This window comes from Contarinia nasturtii, unplaced genomic scaffold, assembly GCF_009176525.2.
Source record: "Contarinia nasturtii isolate CC-2019 unplaced genomic scaffold, AAFC_CNas_1.1 Cnas_scaffold_1240, whole genome shotgun sequence".
NCBI classification, from domain to species: domain Eukaryota; kingdom Metazoa; phylum Arthropoda; class Insecta; order Diptera; family Cecidomyiidae; genus Contarinia; species Contarinia nasturtii.
In genome coordinates this window covers 1,570,609-1,589,188 of record NW_022198581.1, presented here as the reverse complement: position 1 = coordinate 1,589,188, position 18,580 = coordinate 1,570,609, and the positions used below count along the sequence as shown (strand labels likewise).

General features: G+C 34.0%; 1 protein-coding gene across 1 annotated transcript in view; it reads right to left on the bottom strand.

The window, feature by feature from the left end:
• The window catches only part of LOC116345458 (protein Shroom), a 180,697-nt gene extending 164,098 nt beyond the window's left edge, over window positions 1-16,599 (bottom strand). Inside the window, exons 1-2 of the mRNA XM_031774860.1 lie at window positions 16,481-16,599; window positions 8,773-9,721 (exon numbers count right to left, since the gene is read on the bottom strand). Coding sequence (XP_031630720.1) covers window positions 8,773-8,877 — 105 coding nt within the window. The 5' untranslated portion in view covers window positions 8,878-9,721; window positions 16,481-16,599. The remainder of the gene's footprint in view (window positions 1-8,772; window positions 9,722-16,480) is intronic.
• Between the last annotated feature and the right edge of the window lie 1,981 nt (window positions 16,600-18,580).

Below are 18,580 nucleotides of genomic sequence, written 5' to 3'. Positions count from 1 at the left end.
AGCATTGTCAACAATTTTTTTTTTCTCTTTCGCGTTGAACTGGCTTAGGTGAAGATTGTGATTTTTTTTGTGCGAAACTACCCAAAATCTAATGCTGAATTCGAATAAATCACATTTAAAAATAAATCAAATAATGAACAAATCTTGTGGAAGTCAAATTATAAATGAACAACATTTAGCCTCCTAGAGCGCGTACGTGTAACGAACAAGTGACCAAAAAAAGAGATTATAAAACGAAATACATCGTTTAGCAACAAAAATGACTAATGATTTACTTGCGATCATTAGAAGAATTGTGTGACCGGTTTGACACACAGCAGTCACAAACATGACAAACAGAAGATGAACAAAATCGAACAAACACACCGAAACTGTGCAAAAGTTCAATGAAGCGTTAGACTCTTTTCATTTATTTTATGTCAGTTCACATTCTATGACAGACCGATGCGACCGAAGACAGTGAGGGTTCTCTCAAAATAAAACCAGTTGCAGTTTTATGTGTGCTTTGAACGCGTTTTGCTTTTGTATTGTAATTCACGGAATTCTTGACCTTATTGGCACATAGTTTTAGAACAAGAAGACACGCGCACACACACAGAAAGAAAGAGGGAGAGAGAGATAGAGCAAAGCAAAACACCAATGCATTCAAGCGAAACATTTCACAATGAAAATTAATTTTCAACATAAAGTTCAAGAAAACCATTTTCAATCGAAATTGTAATCGTTTGTAATTAATTTTCACACAGCTAAAGTCGATTTTAATCTCTCTTGTTTGATCCCACTCTCTCTCAATCTGCTGGCGTCGATCAGTTTGGAATTTTCATTACATTCAATTTGCAGATGATTTTACATCATTCGGACCGGAACATTTAACACAACAAGCAAAACAATTGAGAAAAGAATGTAAATTCGTTACCATTTCATACAATGCGCGAATCATTTTTTTTCTCGAGCAATTTTTGGCCTGGAAGATGCTCATCAAAAGCCGCAATGCAAATGATTTAATGAGTGAAATTATTGTAACCAATTTGAATGAGCCGAAGAAATAATAGAACAAGACCAAAGCGAAACTAATAATGACAATGAAATGTTACCGAATATTTTGAGTTAACTCAATTGCCTTTAGTGTACCATCATTTATCACTGACACTATAAAGCAAACAAAGACACAATTCATACAAATACATTGTACAAACAATTAGGTTAAAATAGTAACGAGAGAAATTGGCAAAAACAAAGATTACCCATAACCCATATTGTTCGAGCAATATTGCGATAAACATTTCGCGATAGTTGTTGTTTATCTGTGTTAATGGTAACTGACCGATCGTTGCATTTGTGATTGACTTAATTTGCACATTTCTCAAGAAAATCAAGAATAAAATCAAAAGATCTGTGTGCGAAATAAAGTTGTGTCTCATCAAAAAGATACAAATATACTTTTCATGATGTTTCTTCATATATATTTTCGACGCAAAAATAAAAATAAAAATGTTATCGATAATTAATGATTAATTTTCACTTTTAATGAAAACATTTTCTCGGCGACAAAATACTACACACACGCTGAGAAAGAGAGAAAGAGAGAGAATTGTCCAGCAAAATAACTATTAAAATTCATTCATGAACAAAATAGAAATGAGACTTGACTTCACGTGTCGATTTCATTGGCTTTTCATATATGTATTCGCATATGATAAACATTCAAACATATTATAGTCCAAACTAAAATTCCAATAAACAAAATTTACATACGCGCAACTTCGTGGTCGCCTGATTTTTTATTGCTTGTTTTGAATATATATATATATATGTTTGTGATACATTTCTATTTGTATAGTAATTTTCTTCTTCTTCTTCATTATGATCATCGTTGATGCTGTGCAAAACGGTATTCACACATTGTGGCAATCGCGCGTTGTCGGTTATGCCCAATAAGTTCATCGTATTCATATGAATAAATAGAATGAGATGGGAAAGACAACGAGAACGAGATATATATTCAAAATGTGTAACAAGTTAAAGAAATTTTAACGTAAGCGAGTTATATAGAGAAATCACCAGAATGCGACCTGTTTGCATTCAAATATGGGCAATTTTCATTTGAGTTCATTGTAAAAAACACACTAATAGTGTTGAACATATATGTATCACGGTTCACGTCAACATTTTTTTTCTTCTCTCTTCTAATACATACACACTCACATGTGTGGGCTTTTCGGCTAATTTTATTACGATTCTTTTCGAAATAATTTATCGGTCAATTCAAAGGGGATTAGCGCGTGTGAACGTGAAAGAAAAAGAATATCGATATTAAAATCTTCTTGTTAATGATGGATCAATGTTCTTTCTCTGTCTCATCTACGTTTTTCTCTCGCTCTTTCACATTGTGTGTCAAAACGGTTAATCAATTTGTAAGTCAGAGTTTACCGCCAAAAATTTCGTTTCTTTTTTTTGGTATTTCTGGCTCAAATTATTATTGATTCAAAGCAAAGTCATTAAAATACCACGCACATGGTCTAAATGAACATCAAAACAATTCCTTTTTTTGCAAACATTACATTTGATTTATTTTACGTGTAAAATTAATATTGTTTGTGGACAATAAATACGACTAGAGTGTGTGGCAATTGCTTACAATGACGATGATAACTAAAATAAATATACACATAGAAAGCCAAGTTGAACTAATAGAGAGCACACAAAAAAAAACAGCAACACACAAAATCGGCAATGAAGTAGAGCACGGCAAAGAAAATAAGAGAAAAAAGCGAAATTCAAGGCTTCTCCGTAATATATGACTGAAGATAGAAAAAAAAACCATACACACACATAAATGCCCAACAAAGATTTCTATGTAAAAAGCAAAATCGTCGACAATTTTGCAATTCATGATAATTTATTCATGTGTTTACCTTCGTTACATATAGCTTTCTTTTGAAGGCAATAGCGGTAATGTACATCTCTCTTGAAATGTGATATAATTTCGGGTCAATTGAAATGTAAACGATAAAAACAACATCCGAATCAAATTATTGATTTAGAGGACAACATTGTATTCTTCTATTACTGAAGTGAGTAGTTCTTTCTTCTTTTGTTTTGAATGGATTCAATTTTATTACTAAGATTGTACAACAAACAATCTCTTTTCTCATAAGAGAAGAAAATAGAAGCAATGGAGTATGTTCATTGAACTAATTTTCACCAGAAGTGAAGAAAAAAGATGAGTATTGCTGTAATTTATTAGGATTTTTTTTTGTTCCTGTTTATGATAATCTCATTCTTTTTGCATGCGCATGAACTTTGAATGTGTTTTCAGTGAAAACAGACAATTGGAGTAAAACGTGCTCGTCTGAATGGAATTGCAGTTTAACATACATAGTAAATTGACCTGTAAGGCTGTAGAATGTGATCGTATCCAGGTAATATTCATCGGTAGTAAATGTTGTGTTCAGTTTTGAACAATATGACAGAAAAACGATCAACATTTGTAAAGAAATAAATGTGAAACGATCGAGAAAAATACAAAGAAAAAAGAGAGCACGTTAAAAATTGAAAATGGCCCGATGTTTAAACCATAAACTATTCTCTATGCTTTTTTGTTCGTAAACGAAAATAAGCCATTTCGTCTACCTACAACAAAGGTCCATAACTTTGTTATGGGCTCCGAATGCGTCTGGGTGTGTGTGTGTTAGTGACCACCGGGAGAAACGTGCCTGCCATTCACAACTCAACTGTGAATTTTGGTTAACAAATTTTTTTCCCCTACATCGACGTGAATGCACAACAGCATTTGATAAGATTTGTTTTGTTTCTTTGGTTCGGTGTGTATTTTTCTATGGTATCGATATCTGTTATTTTTATTCAAGTTCATAGTCACTTAAGTAACCATTTTTGCCATGTGGTTACGTTTTTACACCCATTTCGGATCGATCGAAAAGTAAAAAAATGTGATTTTAATTGAATCAAAAAATGAAACTCAATTCATGCATTCAAATTGAAAATCGTGTGAAAAATGAGATAAATTTGAATGAATGAAATAACTATGCTCAAGCCTCCGGTGCTATAATTAAATGTCGTTCGCAATACAGGCTTTTATTTTCATTGAATAAAAATTTGTGCTACTTGATTTCCGTTCATCATATTTGAAGTTAGATGATGTTTCGATCATAATTGCACATTATTCTATCAATTTCCACTGAAAAATTGTTATTTAATCATTTGCAAATTATCGCATTCACTTTTTGTGTGTCTTTTCGAGTTAAAGAGAAGAAGCAATAAAAAATAATAAACGAAATGAAAATGGAGAAAAGAGTGTGTAAAATGAAAAGAAGAATCCGTACCATAGACATAATGCCGATACATAACAATCGGATCGTTTTTTTTTTGTAATTGTTCCGCCATATATTTCACTTCGTTTGCTTCCTTTTTCACTCAATTTAAAACTGCACAGACACACACACACACAATTTCTTTAAACATTTCATTTTAACGCTGGTTTTTTGTTGTTTTTTTCCCACTTGCTGCGTTTTTTTGTTCCGTGGATTAATAATAATTTCTTGCGATTTGATGTGCCATTGTTATGTGCCGCACTCAATTTTAAAGTTGCCTAATACATTTTTTATGCGTTTCAACACCACTATCAAGCATTACTTGTCGCGTTTTAATTTTCTCGTGTTATGGTTTATTTCCGTGCAAATATTTATAATGGTTTGAAAAGAGTTGATGTGCATTCCACTTGCTTATACTCAACTGATGTACATACTTATCCGTGGCCGCGTGTGTATTCACATCGCGGTTTGGAATTATGTTCGCGGCAGTGGCACGAATAAAACTTTAAAAAAGGCACCTTAAAAGAGAACTAAAGAGAAAGAATTTTGTTGTTGTTTTTTTTTCGTAGCTAAGACAAGATGATATTGGTTGGCACATTGAGTTAGTCAAAGAGCGAAGAGTAACGTGTGAAATTGACATTAAAGCGTGGAAAATGTAGGCATGTTTTTCGTGAAAAGCTCGTTTTTAGAATCGATGTTGATCTAGAACCATTGGCCATTCGCATTTATTGCTCATTCTATGCTTTGCCTCTTTTTTTCGCTTCTTTGCCATTTGGTTCCCAATGTTTTATTTTTGTTTTTTATTCTTCAAAATTTTCTCGCAAGTGTTGAGATTTCGATGATGATGATTTTGGTTTTTTTTTTCTCGATTGGTGAGTGCGTTGTAAATGTTGCGTAAAATCGTGATTGCACGAAATTGGCTAGAAACGACCGATGTCGATCAATTCTATTTCGGAATTAATCGATTTTCATTTATTTAATTTTTGTTTCTCTCTCTCTTTCAACATTTCATCATCATCCCCATACTTTGAGTACACTTAAAAGTTTATTAATTCTACATGTGTTAATATGTAAGCTGTAATGGTTTTAATTCGTTTCTCTCGGTTGCTCTCTCTATCGCTATCTTTTGTTTTTATCCAGATTAAGTGTATCTATGTTATTTGATGTTGTATATTTAACATGGGTAACCAGAACAGAAGCACTCAAATGGAGTTGGTGCACAATCGTTTGATAGCATATTCATGTTTTGTTCTTATGTGTGTCTCTCTGTGTGTGCACGTTGTCGAGCTATCAAATGTAAGACATCGTACCGTCAATTTCTGTCGATTCATGTAAATGTAATTGACAGAGTGATGCGAACCACGCAGCATATGATTGGTATTCGATGGGAATGAAATGGTTTGCCAGAATATGACTTGTCACCGTTGGCAACGCGAATGGATTTTATTTACTTTTGTCCGTGGCTATCTATATTTCGAATACAATGTAAAACAATAAGAATTTCAGCAGAATTTCAATAAATTGCCACATCTTCGGTAATCAGTATCAGTCAAGTTCATCAATATCAAGTTCATTATTATCATCGTGCCACACAATGCGTGGAAAAGACATTTAGATCAAGATCAAAATTGCCTTATAAATGCCGTGAAAAAGGTACTGTCTTCACTCTCTTTAAATATCTCTTTCGTTTTTAACGTGTGTATGTATCAATGCCAACTGCCGAAAATACTTGCTCATACTTGCTCAATAGTCGTCACACAAAGCACACTCACGCACACTTACACATGCGCTTACACGAGTTGATAGCGATGTTCAAAAAAAAAAGAGGAAAAATTAAACAAGAATTATGTCGAAGCACGTTGAGAACGCATTTACATTTGTCATTTCCCTTGATACAGACGATGAGAAAGACGATGGAATCAAGAGGAAAATCGAAACTTAAATGTGGGTTCAATGGCAACATGAAGCCCAGGTGAAATGAAACAGATAAGAAAAATAATGTTTGATATAATGGAAATACAAATAAAACCGATTGTAAAAACATTAGATGCATGGTTTGCTTGATGCGCACATATTCTCGTGTGCCTACGCCATTCGGCTTCATCATATTCTATTGCTTCACTGCAGACATAATTGCTAAAACACAATAACACTTGCCATGATGATAAAGCTAATTCAATGACACGATTAAGCAGATGATATGCTATTGCATACCGGCGCAAACATTCAACAACAGGTTATAAATAGATATGTACTTCTTCTTCTTCTTCGACTTTGTCTTTTCTCCAGTAATTTTTCTCTCTCTCTCTCTCTCTCTCTCTCTCTCGATAATCATATATGAAGTAAAGAATGGATCAGTTGAGAAGTGAACATAAATATGATCGTAATTCCTTTCAAGTGCGGCATAGCAACATTGAAAGCAGAGACTTTGCAGCTGCACCGACAATCCGCATGTGCTGACCATTGCCATTGCATACTAAAAGAAACAACATACACACACACATTCATATTTATCCAACGCTCCACTTGCCATCCATATATGTTGAACCACGCACACGTTGGTCGGCACATCGACCGCAACAATAACGATGATCATCGTCAATAATGAATTATTATTAGTGTTTGTTCTAGGCCGAACTAAGCCAAGGCAAAAAATGTTATGAAAAACTATCCATTGGACAGTGGATAGAGTGAAGAGATCCGAACTTGTGTCATTTGACAAAATAATACGACACAATATACAAAAATCAAAATTGCACTCGACATATGGGCAATACCTTGATTGAAGTGCATCAACATACACAGACACACATGCTACATTGCCACTATTCAAATGGAATCCATCGTTTTTATTTTCAATGAAATTTTTTTTTTCTTTCTTTCTCGTCAGCTCATCTATGGCAATATTGAAATTGTAGCACAATGGTGCCATTATTATTTTTATGCAGTGATTGAGCTCAAACGATAGTGTGAGTGAACGAGGTAATGAGCGTAACCAATGTGCAATGCGTGCGGTGCTGGTGCAACCAACGAGAAAATACGGTGGGGCTGAACATGTACACACAGTATTTCTTCTTCATTTGATTATCTATTCATTTGAGGTCTTGGGCAGAAAACGTCTATTGTTCTGTTTAAGTTCCGTTTAATAATAATATAACGATTGCTTGATGTGTCTTTTGAATGAGTTTTCTCATATGTTCTGACTGCTGCTGCTGCTGCTGATGATGATGATGATAATGATGATGATGGAAACGATTGAAATTTGCTATAGGGTGGATTTGCAACTAAATAAATAAATTGTTCTTAATTGAATCAACTGTTTGGCTACGACAATAACGTTCATTCCAAGTCAATTCTATTTTGCTGATTTGATCGCGCGGTTAATTTTTGATTCACGACCAATCTCATTTCGAAAAACTCTTCGCCGGCTATGTGACATGACTTGAAACACACGTCAATAAAAATCGAATTGTCTAATAGCTGCAAGAAAATTGATGTTCGCCGAACGAATATCATCCACTGAAAGAATGATCATGAAATGAAGATGAAACGGAGATAACGATTTTCGATTGAGTGAACGACTTGAAAGCATTTCAGTCATTTTGATTTCTTTGAAATCGTGCATTTTCTTTGAATCTCGATTCTCCAAGTCTTTGAGTTGTCTGTGTTTGTTTTCTGTATTTCTGTTTGATTTTAGAAGAATCAAATTGATTTTTCGATTTATGATTTTTATGACGTAGCGCATATAGCATCTATCACATATCACATCGTTACAGAAAATGAAAAATGATTTTTGAAAATTGTGAAGCGAGAAAGGAATTAAAAAAAAATAACAACAACAACTAAATAAATATGATATTATGGACATGGCGATATGGACACGCATGACACAAATTTCGGAATCATTGAGAGAGTACGTCGCTCTTTGAAACACACAATCTTTTGATTCACAGATCGATCGATATGTCGACGCAATGTATGCGCGCTCACGCGCAATGAAGACAATCACGCTTGAAATAGACGAGCAAAATGAAGTTTATTTATACTAATAAAAATGATCGTGGCATAGGAAATATATGAAAATTCTATAGAGAATATCCAATTCCATTGGCCTTGAGTTGTGTGTACATTGCTGTGTGTAAATTTATAAAATACAATCAGTTCTCTATCTAATCATTTTGCCCTGTGGGAGTTTATATTGCTCTTTCTTTCTCGCTTCGCGCACCTCTTTCTCTCATCGTTTTATTTTCAATGCGCGTATTCAAGATGTGATCGTTTTGTGGTAAAGCGCGCAAAGATCAACATATTAAAGAAGAGAAAAAAAATTGTATAAAATTAAAAAGAAGAAAGGAACAACCACAATTCCAGCAACATCAAAAGAAAATCTTGGAAGAAAAAAATAAACACAAACAACAAAACTAAATGTAAATGAAAAACAAACCTGTATGGAGCCAGCTATTGAAGTTGTACTGAAGTCGCCAATCACATCACTGTTTAAATATGATTTTCGAAGCAAGAAACTGGAATTTGACGGTGATGAGTCCATTGATGCCAGAGAATTTACTGGAGCGCAGCCGACAAACTGTTCAACGGCAAACACACGATGCGTGCAGAGATGAAGGACACACTCACACGCATATACAATTGATGTAAACCAATAATGCGTTTGGTATCCGATCAAGATTCGATTTGATTTTTATTCGAATGAAAACGACGAACAGCGGTCAACGTTTTCTTTGCTATGCGAATGCAATACCAAACGGTAGCCCATCACAAATTTTCAATACGAAGTGTCAATCTCACTCTTAACCATTTGATAGAGAGAAAATTTTTTTACAGACGCTTGCTTCACTGATGTAGAATGTTTAAAATGAAAGTGTGGCTTTTTTGGTTTGTTTTTTTATGGATGCAAAAATGCAGCACGCGTTCTGTCTCTTTTTTCAAAGTTCTCTTGTTTTTAATGCAAAGTTTTTCTTTTCTCTTCACAATATTCCGATGATTGTCATACTTGCTTGCATTCGCCAAAACTTGTTGATCAAATCGATCATAGTATGTAGTCAAAAAAGCGATAAAAATACAACATTTCGGTTCATTCAATAACGAAATTTTTCTCTACTATTTTTTTTCTCTTTTGCACGTAATCTCTCTCACTTTTTTTTTGTATTTTTTTTTATTTTTCACACTCAATGATTTATTTGCACAAAAATGAAAGCGAAATTGAGCGTAATATCACGTTTGAATTTTCACCAACAATTTGTTCTCATTTCAGTTTTCCTTTCATTTTCATTAACGACTCATCCTCGACGCTCGATTGTAACTTTTTCGGCTTCTTCTTCTTCTTGTTTTTCACATTTACTGAACTTATGACACGTATGTTGATCTTCACGTAACTTTATAGAAGACGAATAAAAAAAAATTCAACGAAATTAAAACTAACGATGTGTGCGATTGTGACGAGATGTGTGCGATTGTGCAGATCGACCATTATTATAAATTTCATTAGAATGTTTCAATTGTAGTGGCAAAAAATGTGCGTTACTCAAAGTATTTGTGTGTGTACAATTTCCAATGGCGCTCTCTTTACAAGACACGGTACTCACTCAAAAAATATAACTTAATGAGATCGGACGTGCGAGTCATTTTCACTCACTGAGCTACTATAGCCTATATGTGAGCTTATCGATTTTCAATATAATTTGTGAAAAAAAAAACCTCAATCTACGAGCTTATATTATGTAGAGTAGGAAAAACGGATCAAAAGTAACTGTTAACAAAATCACGTCTTCTCCAGCTCCAAAAATAGAAAATATTCGGCATTTACAAGAAAAAAAAATCAACTTATACACATTATTTCCCTCGTCATTTTCATTGATTATCATTCAGTCTATGGTGGTTTACGGTAGCCAGCTTTTGTTCATTTTACTTTTTTTTTAATCAGCGTTACAATACACAAATTCTTGCCTTTCATTTTTGTTTTCTTCTTCAATTTCAATGCATTATGCTTATAAGTGTGTATAAGTTGGTGTTGTTGATTTTTTGGCGCGCGCGTAACTCGCGCTTTGCGCTATTATTTTGAAATTTATTGGACCGATGGTACTACTGCATGTTTGTTTAATGACCTGCGTGAGAGCCCCGCATACATTCACCATATGTTTATTTTTCTTTTATGGGTTAATTGCGAATTTTGCTTAGCTGTGTTGTTGTTCAATTCGGCTTTTCATTGTAAATCATAGTCTAAATCTATTAATCTGCTAAAAGTCCGTAAGAATCAATATAAAAAATCCGTTGTGTTCGCTACTCAAACTCTATTTTTAATCATATTCCATGAATTATATCACATTTACTTCGTAAACAGAATACAATGTAAATAACTACTCTCACAGCATGGCCAAGTTTTTAATAAATAATATCTGTATATATATATGTATTTTTTTTATCATTTAATATGCTTCATCTCATCAAGTCGATTTAGCAGTGAATCAAATCAGTTTGGTTAGTTTGATATCGCAGTTTGATTAACATGAATTTTTCATAAGTAAAGTTTTAGTTTATCCTACGAAATATCCAGAATGTCAAACTACGCACGATGCACCTTTGCTTTCATCCAATGTTGCTTCAATCAAATCAACGGTTTAGATTCTTCCATAAAATCATTAATTACACACATACATACACACGTGTCTATAAAGAAAAGTGTAATTTGTTTATTATTATTTTACTGTTTTGCTAAATCGAACCTCACAAAACGTTTTATGATCGTATTCGGTAAATGAACAAACACACTCACACATACAATTTTTATCGAAAATTCCAGTTCAATTAACTGTAGAAACAAGTTTTCAAGCATAAAACAAATACATCCGAATCCAAAGCGATAAATGCAAAAAAAAAAGTTTTTAAAGTCTTGAATCAAAGTGCAATGAGTTTTATGATTCTCTCTTTTTTTTTAAAAACAAAAATGATTAATGTAAAGAAAGCCTCCACCAAAAAATATTACACAACATCTACAATGGTATGCAATCAAACATTCACTCACTGATTACCTCTAAGACAAGCAACAAACAATTGCTTAGCAAACAAATTGCTGAAGAGACGGTGAAAAGGAGAGAAAGAGAGGTGAACAGAGATGGAAACTGTTTAATTTAAAACAGCAAACGGTAATTGGAAAATTGGCAGTAATTTTCGGTTGATTCATTTTGTATCACTGAAATTTTAATAATAATATCAATCGATTTTTAATGTATTCGACATTTGATGTTGTCAAACATACAGGTGAACACCGACCGATTAAAGCTTAACGAAAATGGCAAAAATATGCAATGCCGAAACCATCCATGGTTGGTGACATTTTTCTATATTTCTCTCTCTCTCTCTCTATACAGATATTTTCAATTTTTGTTGTTCGTTTGCTTACGGTTCGTTCCTGTACGCGACAAAGAGAGAGAAAAAAATCATAAAAATGGAATAATTTTGCGCTTGAAAACCAAGAAAACGATAAAAAGCGGTCATAAACCATCAAATATCATGTTATTTCCAAGTGAAAACGGAAAGAAATTCCAAATCTCGCCTTAAAACGACATAAATTAAAAAATTAAAGGTTTTTTTTTTGTCATCGTCGTTGACTTCGAAAAATTATGGCGAAATTTTGAGAGAGCCGCACACATTTCCGTGCTATCAAAAGTTCAAAAACACAATGTGTGTTGTTTTGCAAAACAAATTTAATTTAATAGCGCACAAAGTGACAAGAGCAGTTATACTCGTTTGATATATACATTTCAACGGAAAAAAATATGTCAAACATTTATGCGGTTTTCAGTAATTTGATTTAACTTCAACAACATATTAGACATTTACCGCTCTCAGAACTTGAGCGCATACACGTTTTTTTTATTTCTTTCTTTCTTCTGCCTCATTGATATGGACACATTTTTGGACATCATCTTGAATAGCTGATTATCAGTGCTTGCTGGTGTGTGGTTCATAAACCGGAAAGCAAGCCGATTAGCAAATGTTTCGTTGTATGCGCTTTGATTTCTCTTTGTCGTAATGCTCATTTCGTTTTTTTCTCTCTCCCAAATCTGTTTATGTAAGCATCGCGATCATTTCAAATTTGATTATGTGAATGCGCGCACGCAATGAGTGCAAAAAGTCAACAGCAACACAACCAAATATCAAGTGTGATTGAAAAAGGAATTTAAAACAGCGAGAAGAATCATTGAACTTGACAGAGCATAAGAAAATATCGCTCTATAAGCACTCATCAAAACGAAGAAGAAAAATAATGAGAAGAGCAGACGGAGAATTAAAGAAAACAAAGATGAAGGTGCAATGGGAGGGTGTGTATGTCGCGTTAACTAGTGTGCACCTTTTAAGCACTCATTTTTATTTCGAGCGCGATATTTTGGATTTGTGTCCGTTTAACTGATAAATTCACCGATTCAATATAAATGAAAAAGAAAGAGAGAGAGAGAGAGAGAGAGAGAGAGAGAGAGAGAGAGAGAGAGAGATAGATAGATAGATAGAGAGGAAAAGGGAGCAACGAACACTGATGGTAGTTCAATAAAACAAAACCGAAAATTAATTTAAATGTTTACATATGTTTTCAGTTCTCTTTTTAAGTGTACATTGAAAGGAGCTAACCGTTAAATACGCCATCACCAAGCAATTGACAAGAGTTGAACCAAGAAACAAAGTAAATACTTGAAGGAAGAGAAAAAAACACAAAAAACAAATAATAATATTTTAATCGTGTGTATTCAAGACCTTGATGTTTTGTCTATTTTCGATGGATTCATCATTGTGATGTTCAATAATACGTCCAGTATCTAGGAGCTACTTGAAATATTTACATTATTATAGAAAACTTTTCGAACTCTGATTCTTTATCATTTGGTTCAAGTGTTAAAATTCGTGTGAGCCAAACGAGCAGTCAGAAGATTGAAACATTTTAAATAATAATTAAATGATTTATACTGTTTGCTAAATAGTATTTGCAGAAATTAAAGATAAATGCAATGCAGACCGTTTCACAATCACTTTGGCACTATCGAATGTTGCTCTCTTCAAAATTTGAATAAATATTTCGACTTCAACGGTCAACGAAGAAGTAAAATTATTTTAAATCATATAATTAGAATATGCGAAGAAGTGCAAAAAAGGGGGAAGAAAAGAGCGGCACAGTGAGAGTCACAGTACACACACACACACACACATGAGAAGACGAAAAGAAGAAGAAAAAGGTAATACTTGAATGCGATAAAGAATTGCATCACGATTCGATCCTTTTCCCGCGCTGTCGACAGCTCTCTTCTTGCCTCTCTATCTTAAAATACTGTTCTTAGCCGTATTACGCTGCACACAACAAATGAGCGCGACTAGTGCGAAGACCGATTGTTCGGCATTGTATATAATATTTATATACGTTTAGTAACAACGATGCACGGGGAAATCAGATGACGATAATGGTGCAATGCTTTAAAATACTGAGGTCATTCACAGTGTGCAATGTGAATTCATTTTGGTGTGTGTACTTCCTTAAACAATAAAAATGTTTGTTTCGCTAGCGCTCTATGTCCAAGATCAGATTACATAAATTCCATGCGCACACCGTGCCAGAATGCAACACAGTGATACTCATAATTCGTTGAATAGTAAAATATTTTGTCATCGCTGATATGGGCGACCACAATTTCTTTTTTTCACCACTGGTCGATACCATTTTGGTACTTGTGTGTGTGTGTGTTGTTCTTTTTGTTATTGTTGCTGGTCAGATGGGCGAGCGCAATGCAGAGATTTCACTAGAATAGATGTGCGTTGGATGCATTATATTCACTCGAACTTCGAATTGGCTTTACACCTTTCGAATCAGCACCTTTTTGCATATTATTTACGCGTTCGTAAAATCTCGAAAGAGTATAGTGTCGATAAATCGTATGTGACGTAAGTGTTTGAGTATAAATATAATATATATTCAATTCCGTAATGTGTGCTCACTTCTAACTACAGCTGCTTAAATGGATCTTTCGATGTACACAAACACATGAAAAAAACACATTTAAAGTAATATAGTAAATTTATTTTGGACATGAAAACAGCTTTAGATTTCATTTCGTTGGGCTTATTTGTTGTTGGTGGTGATGGTGATGTTGTTATATTGTCCGATGTGCGCATGGAATGATTCACTTTTTTTTCCTTCTCGCTATCACGATTCAACTTCTATATTTGCAACCTCTAAACAACTCTCTGCTTATTGAGCAACGATAAAACATCTTGCTTCAACTGACCTCTCTAACATTGTTTTGCATAATAATGAAAAACAGGCACACACACACAACAACAACATTCTCTTGTGAAAAATTTAAATCAATTTTCGTTATTATTTTGAATAAGAACTCTTCGGTATGTATACCTTTATATGTGTGTATAGTTTGTACATAAAACTGAAAACGAGATGAATGTGGACAAAAACAAGACTAATGCAAATTGCTTAGAAAAGCGGCGATGATATAAATTGAATAAGGAAATATTGCAAAGAAAAAAGATGCTCGCGCGCGAGCGCTTAGACACATACACACATTGCGCGCCAGTACAATTTTTTGTTTGTTATCAGAAATGCAGTCGTTTTTCACTACTTTTGCTTTTGCTTACTTTTTCCATGAATGTCAGAGGTTCACTTTCTTGGTTGCAAAAATTGTATATATCGAAACTGTGCTTCGATAAACAGAAGCAAACCATGCATAGAAAGAGCAAAAACCACAATAATGGAAATAAAAAAAAAGTCTTAATTTCCCATCGGACTAATTCATTTAACATGAGTAAGGTTCTAAAAGTAGCGGAGCATCAAAATCTATTATCAAGAACGTTTTTCGAACAACGTCGACACTGAATGAGCCAGACGAGCCAACAAGAGCGCTCAAGAGAACTGACTGTGTGAGCGTTTCGATTCACATACATATACCGTACTGACAATGACGACAATCAAAAACGATACAACAAAATACGCGAAAAAAAGTAGCGAATACAACAAGTACATATGAAGGTAAAATACATATATAAAATACAGCAGCAGCCACCATAAGTTTTCAAAGAAATGCACACGAAGGCAACGAAATGAAACGAGTTAAACAGACCATTTTTTCCTATTTTTTCGCCTCGGTTTTTTTTACTTTTGCAGTTTTTGTTGGTACGTTTGGCTGATTTGCTCACTCAGTATTGTTAAAGAACGAAAAAAATATATACGAATGCTTAAATTTTGTATTTATGTATTGAACTGTAGTTTTCTTATAGTTTACTTTGTATCCATTTGACGTGCAGTTTTTGCACGTTTTTTTTGCATTCTCTTGCCGTACAGCAACTATTTGAAAAGACACAGAGAACTCCTTTGAACACACACATACACAGTCACACTCGCACAGGTCTTAGTTGGGATGAAAAATGGCAAACATTTTTACAATATATATTGCACAAACATTTATATGACATGTGCAAAGAGTTACGAAATGCAAGAACAGATATCATAAAACATTTCCGTAAAAAAATATTTATGATTTTATTTTTGGCAGAAAACATGAATGGTTTTTGCAAATTGTAGTTGCCTGCTTTTGTTTCGCAATCTTTTCGAATCCTTTTTGGTTTATAGGTTCTCTCACCAACAGGCTCAAATTTCATTTTCAAAAACAAAAAACCTTTTTCATCGGCATTTTTTGTTTTCCAAAAAAATTCACAACACCTTTTTTTTATTGATGTTCTTTGAACTTCGAACATTAGGTGACGTTTTGCACACCGACGAAGAAAAAAGATTAGATAATTTTTTTTTTGCTTTTTTTTGTTCGCTTAGATTCGAATTTTTTTTTTTTGCTCAAAACTCCTAGCTTTTATGACGATTTGACATGATATCGACTTTATTGAATGAAGTCAATTGAAACACACATTCATTTTTGCTTTTTGTTCACTTAAACTTATTGATCGCGTCATTGATCACTGTATTTTTGTTAAAAGTGTTCTAAATTCTTTGACCGAATTGATTTGATTTGGAAAATTGCACACAAACACTTTTTTTTATCGTGGTTCGGGTGAGTTGCACAAGCACACACATACACTTTTTATAGGTGAAAAAAAAGAAGAAGAATAAAATTCAAATGATAAATTACTGATTAACTGTCACATTTATCTGATAACGCGCGATGCATGCAACACGGACTGATTTCAAACTCTTTCTTCGTAAATGTAACCGTTTTAATTGCCATACACGCACATCGTTCAAATATACTTTGAATGCCGATGCATTTATAATTTTATGATTTGATTTTCAGTGAAGTACTGAATAATAATAAAATATTTACCGTATCAAAAATTAAAAAAAAATAATGAAAGATAGAATCAAAACTCTGCAAAGTAAAAAATAAACAGAAAAGGAAAAACAAAACGAAGCACCGTCTCTCGTTTAAAAACTGAACTTAAGCGACGAAAGCGCAACAGAATACTGAGTCAGTGGTTGTTTGCGGTGAACGATCATCGGTACACAATATCAGCGTCTGCTCGAGCAATAGTTCGTTTCGAGTCGCAACTCAACAAATCACTCAACATTGACTTCTTTTTTTTAACTCAAACTCAACGCACGCTCATACGATCGATACAACGGTTTGGATATATGTATTGCACACGCGAAGAGTACGAAACCAAACTGTCCAGAAATGTTCACTCTGCCTACGCAACAAACTGTCTTAAGCCGGTTCCGAAAAAAAATATCACTCGATGCGCTCACAAACATGAATATATGTGTGCGCAACAGCACAGAAAAAAAAACAGATGTTAAACGTGCCAAAGCGACAAGACAACATTGAAATGAGAAGAGAGACGGAATGATCCTTAACAGTGACATTTTGTGGTAGAAATTTATGTAAAATAATTGATTTTCAAATAACATTCAATTCATCTTTCCGGCAATTCTGCGATTGAGTGTGATTTTTGAAGCTCTGAATGACCGTTTACTGCACATCTATTCGCTCTCGACTCTCTCTCTCTCTCTCTCTCACTCCACATGAGATGAGTGAAAAATTGTGCAAAGCATAAAAAGATCGAATGCCACAAAGCCAATGTACTTTGTTTACACGAGATGAGAATAAAATGTGTGAGTGTGTTTCTTCGATGCGCGTCCAAAGAAACTGTGTTTGACCTTGCGAAAGAACTCGATTTATTTACAATCGACTCGTTCTCGTCACTCAATATCAGCGATCTTGCGATTAGAAATTTTCTACCATTTCACGTTTAAATGCCATTTCGAATATTGCCATCATGAACACCAAGTGAAATTTAATGATTCGCTGGATGTGAAAAGATCTTCAAGAGAATAAACAGCGTACACATATTCCTGACATTTTTCTTTTTTTTTCCACATTGAAATGTAACAAAATGCAAAAATTTAAATATATATCAAATTGTTTTAAACAAAAAGAGAAGATTCCACGGTTACAGTAGTCGATCCGATTCGAATTCAGGTGCCAGCTTATTTACAAGTCTTTGAGCCAATCAATAAAACGTGAAAGTCAATAATGTTTCCAAAGAAAGTCGCATGTATGTTGGTTGGTGATGATATTCAAGCAGAAAAAAAAATGTATTCTACTGGTACAGAGAGTAAAGAGAACAGCTCAATGAGCGTTAAAAATGCAGAAAGAGAGTGTAAAGAGATTCTTTTTCTTCTTCTTTTTTTTTACTTCATTTGGTGCAAAAGAAAACCTGTGAATGTACGGAAGAGCATATACATCTCTGTTAGATGCATGCGACGACGACTTTAAAATGCTGCCGTTTAAAATCATATGACAAAGTAGAACAGAGAGATAAAGGATGAGGCACTGCGGCAAGAATGAGACGTCGGATTCTAATACATTTAATTTTCTCTTTCATGGAAATGATGGTTTGCGCTCAGGTAGAACCGATCAAACGGCAATGTACATTTGTGCAGAAAAAGACTTATGTGAGTGTGTATACTCACACGTCGGACGTGTACAAGGTTCGAGTGCATTTGAACAGAAAACCAATAAAGCAATAGAACGTACGATGAAGCGCTAGAAGACACGAGAAGAAAATTATAGAGAATTGTGGTTGTCGACTACACAAATTTTAAGGCACAAACGTTAGTGACAACACAATATATGTAACAAAAGGAAAATTTAATGCGTATAAGAGAGTGATTTTTTTGTTGTTGTTTAGTTGTTTTGCCGCTATTTAGCGTGAACACCAACGACAAATAC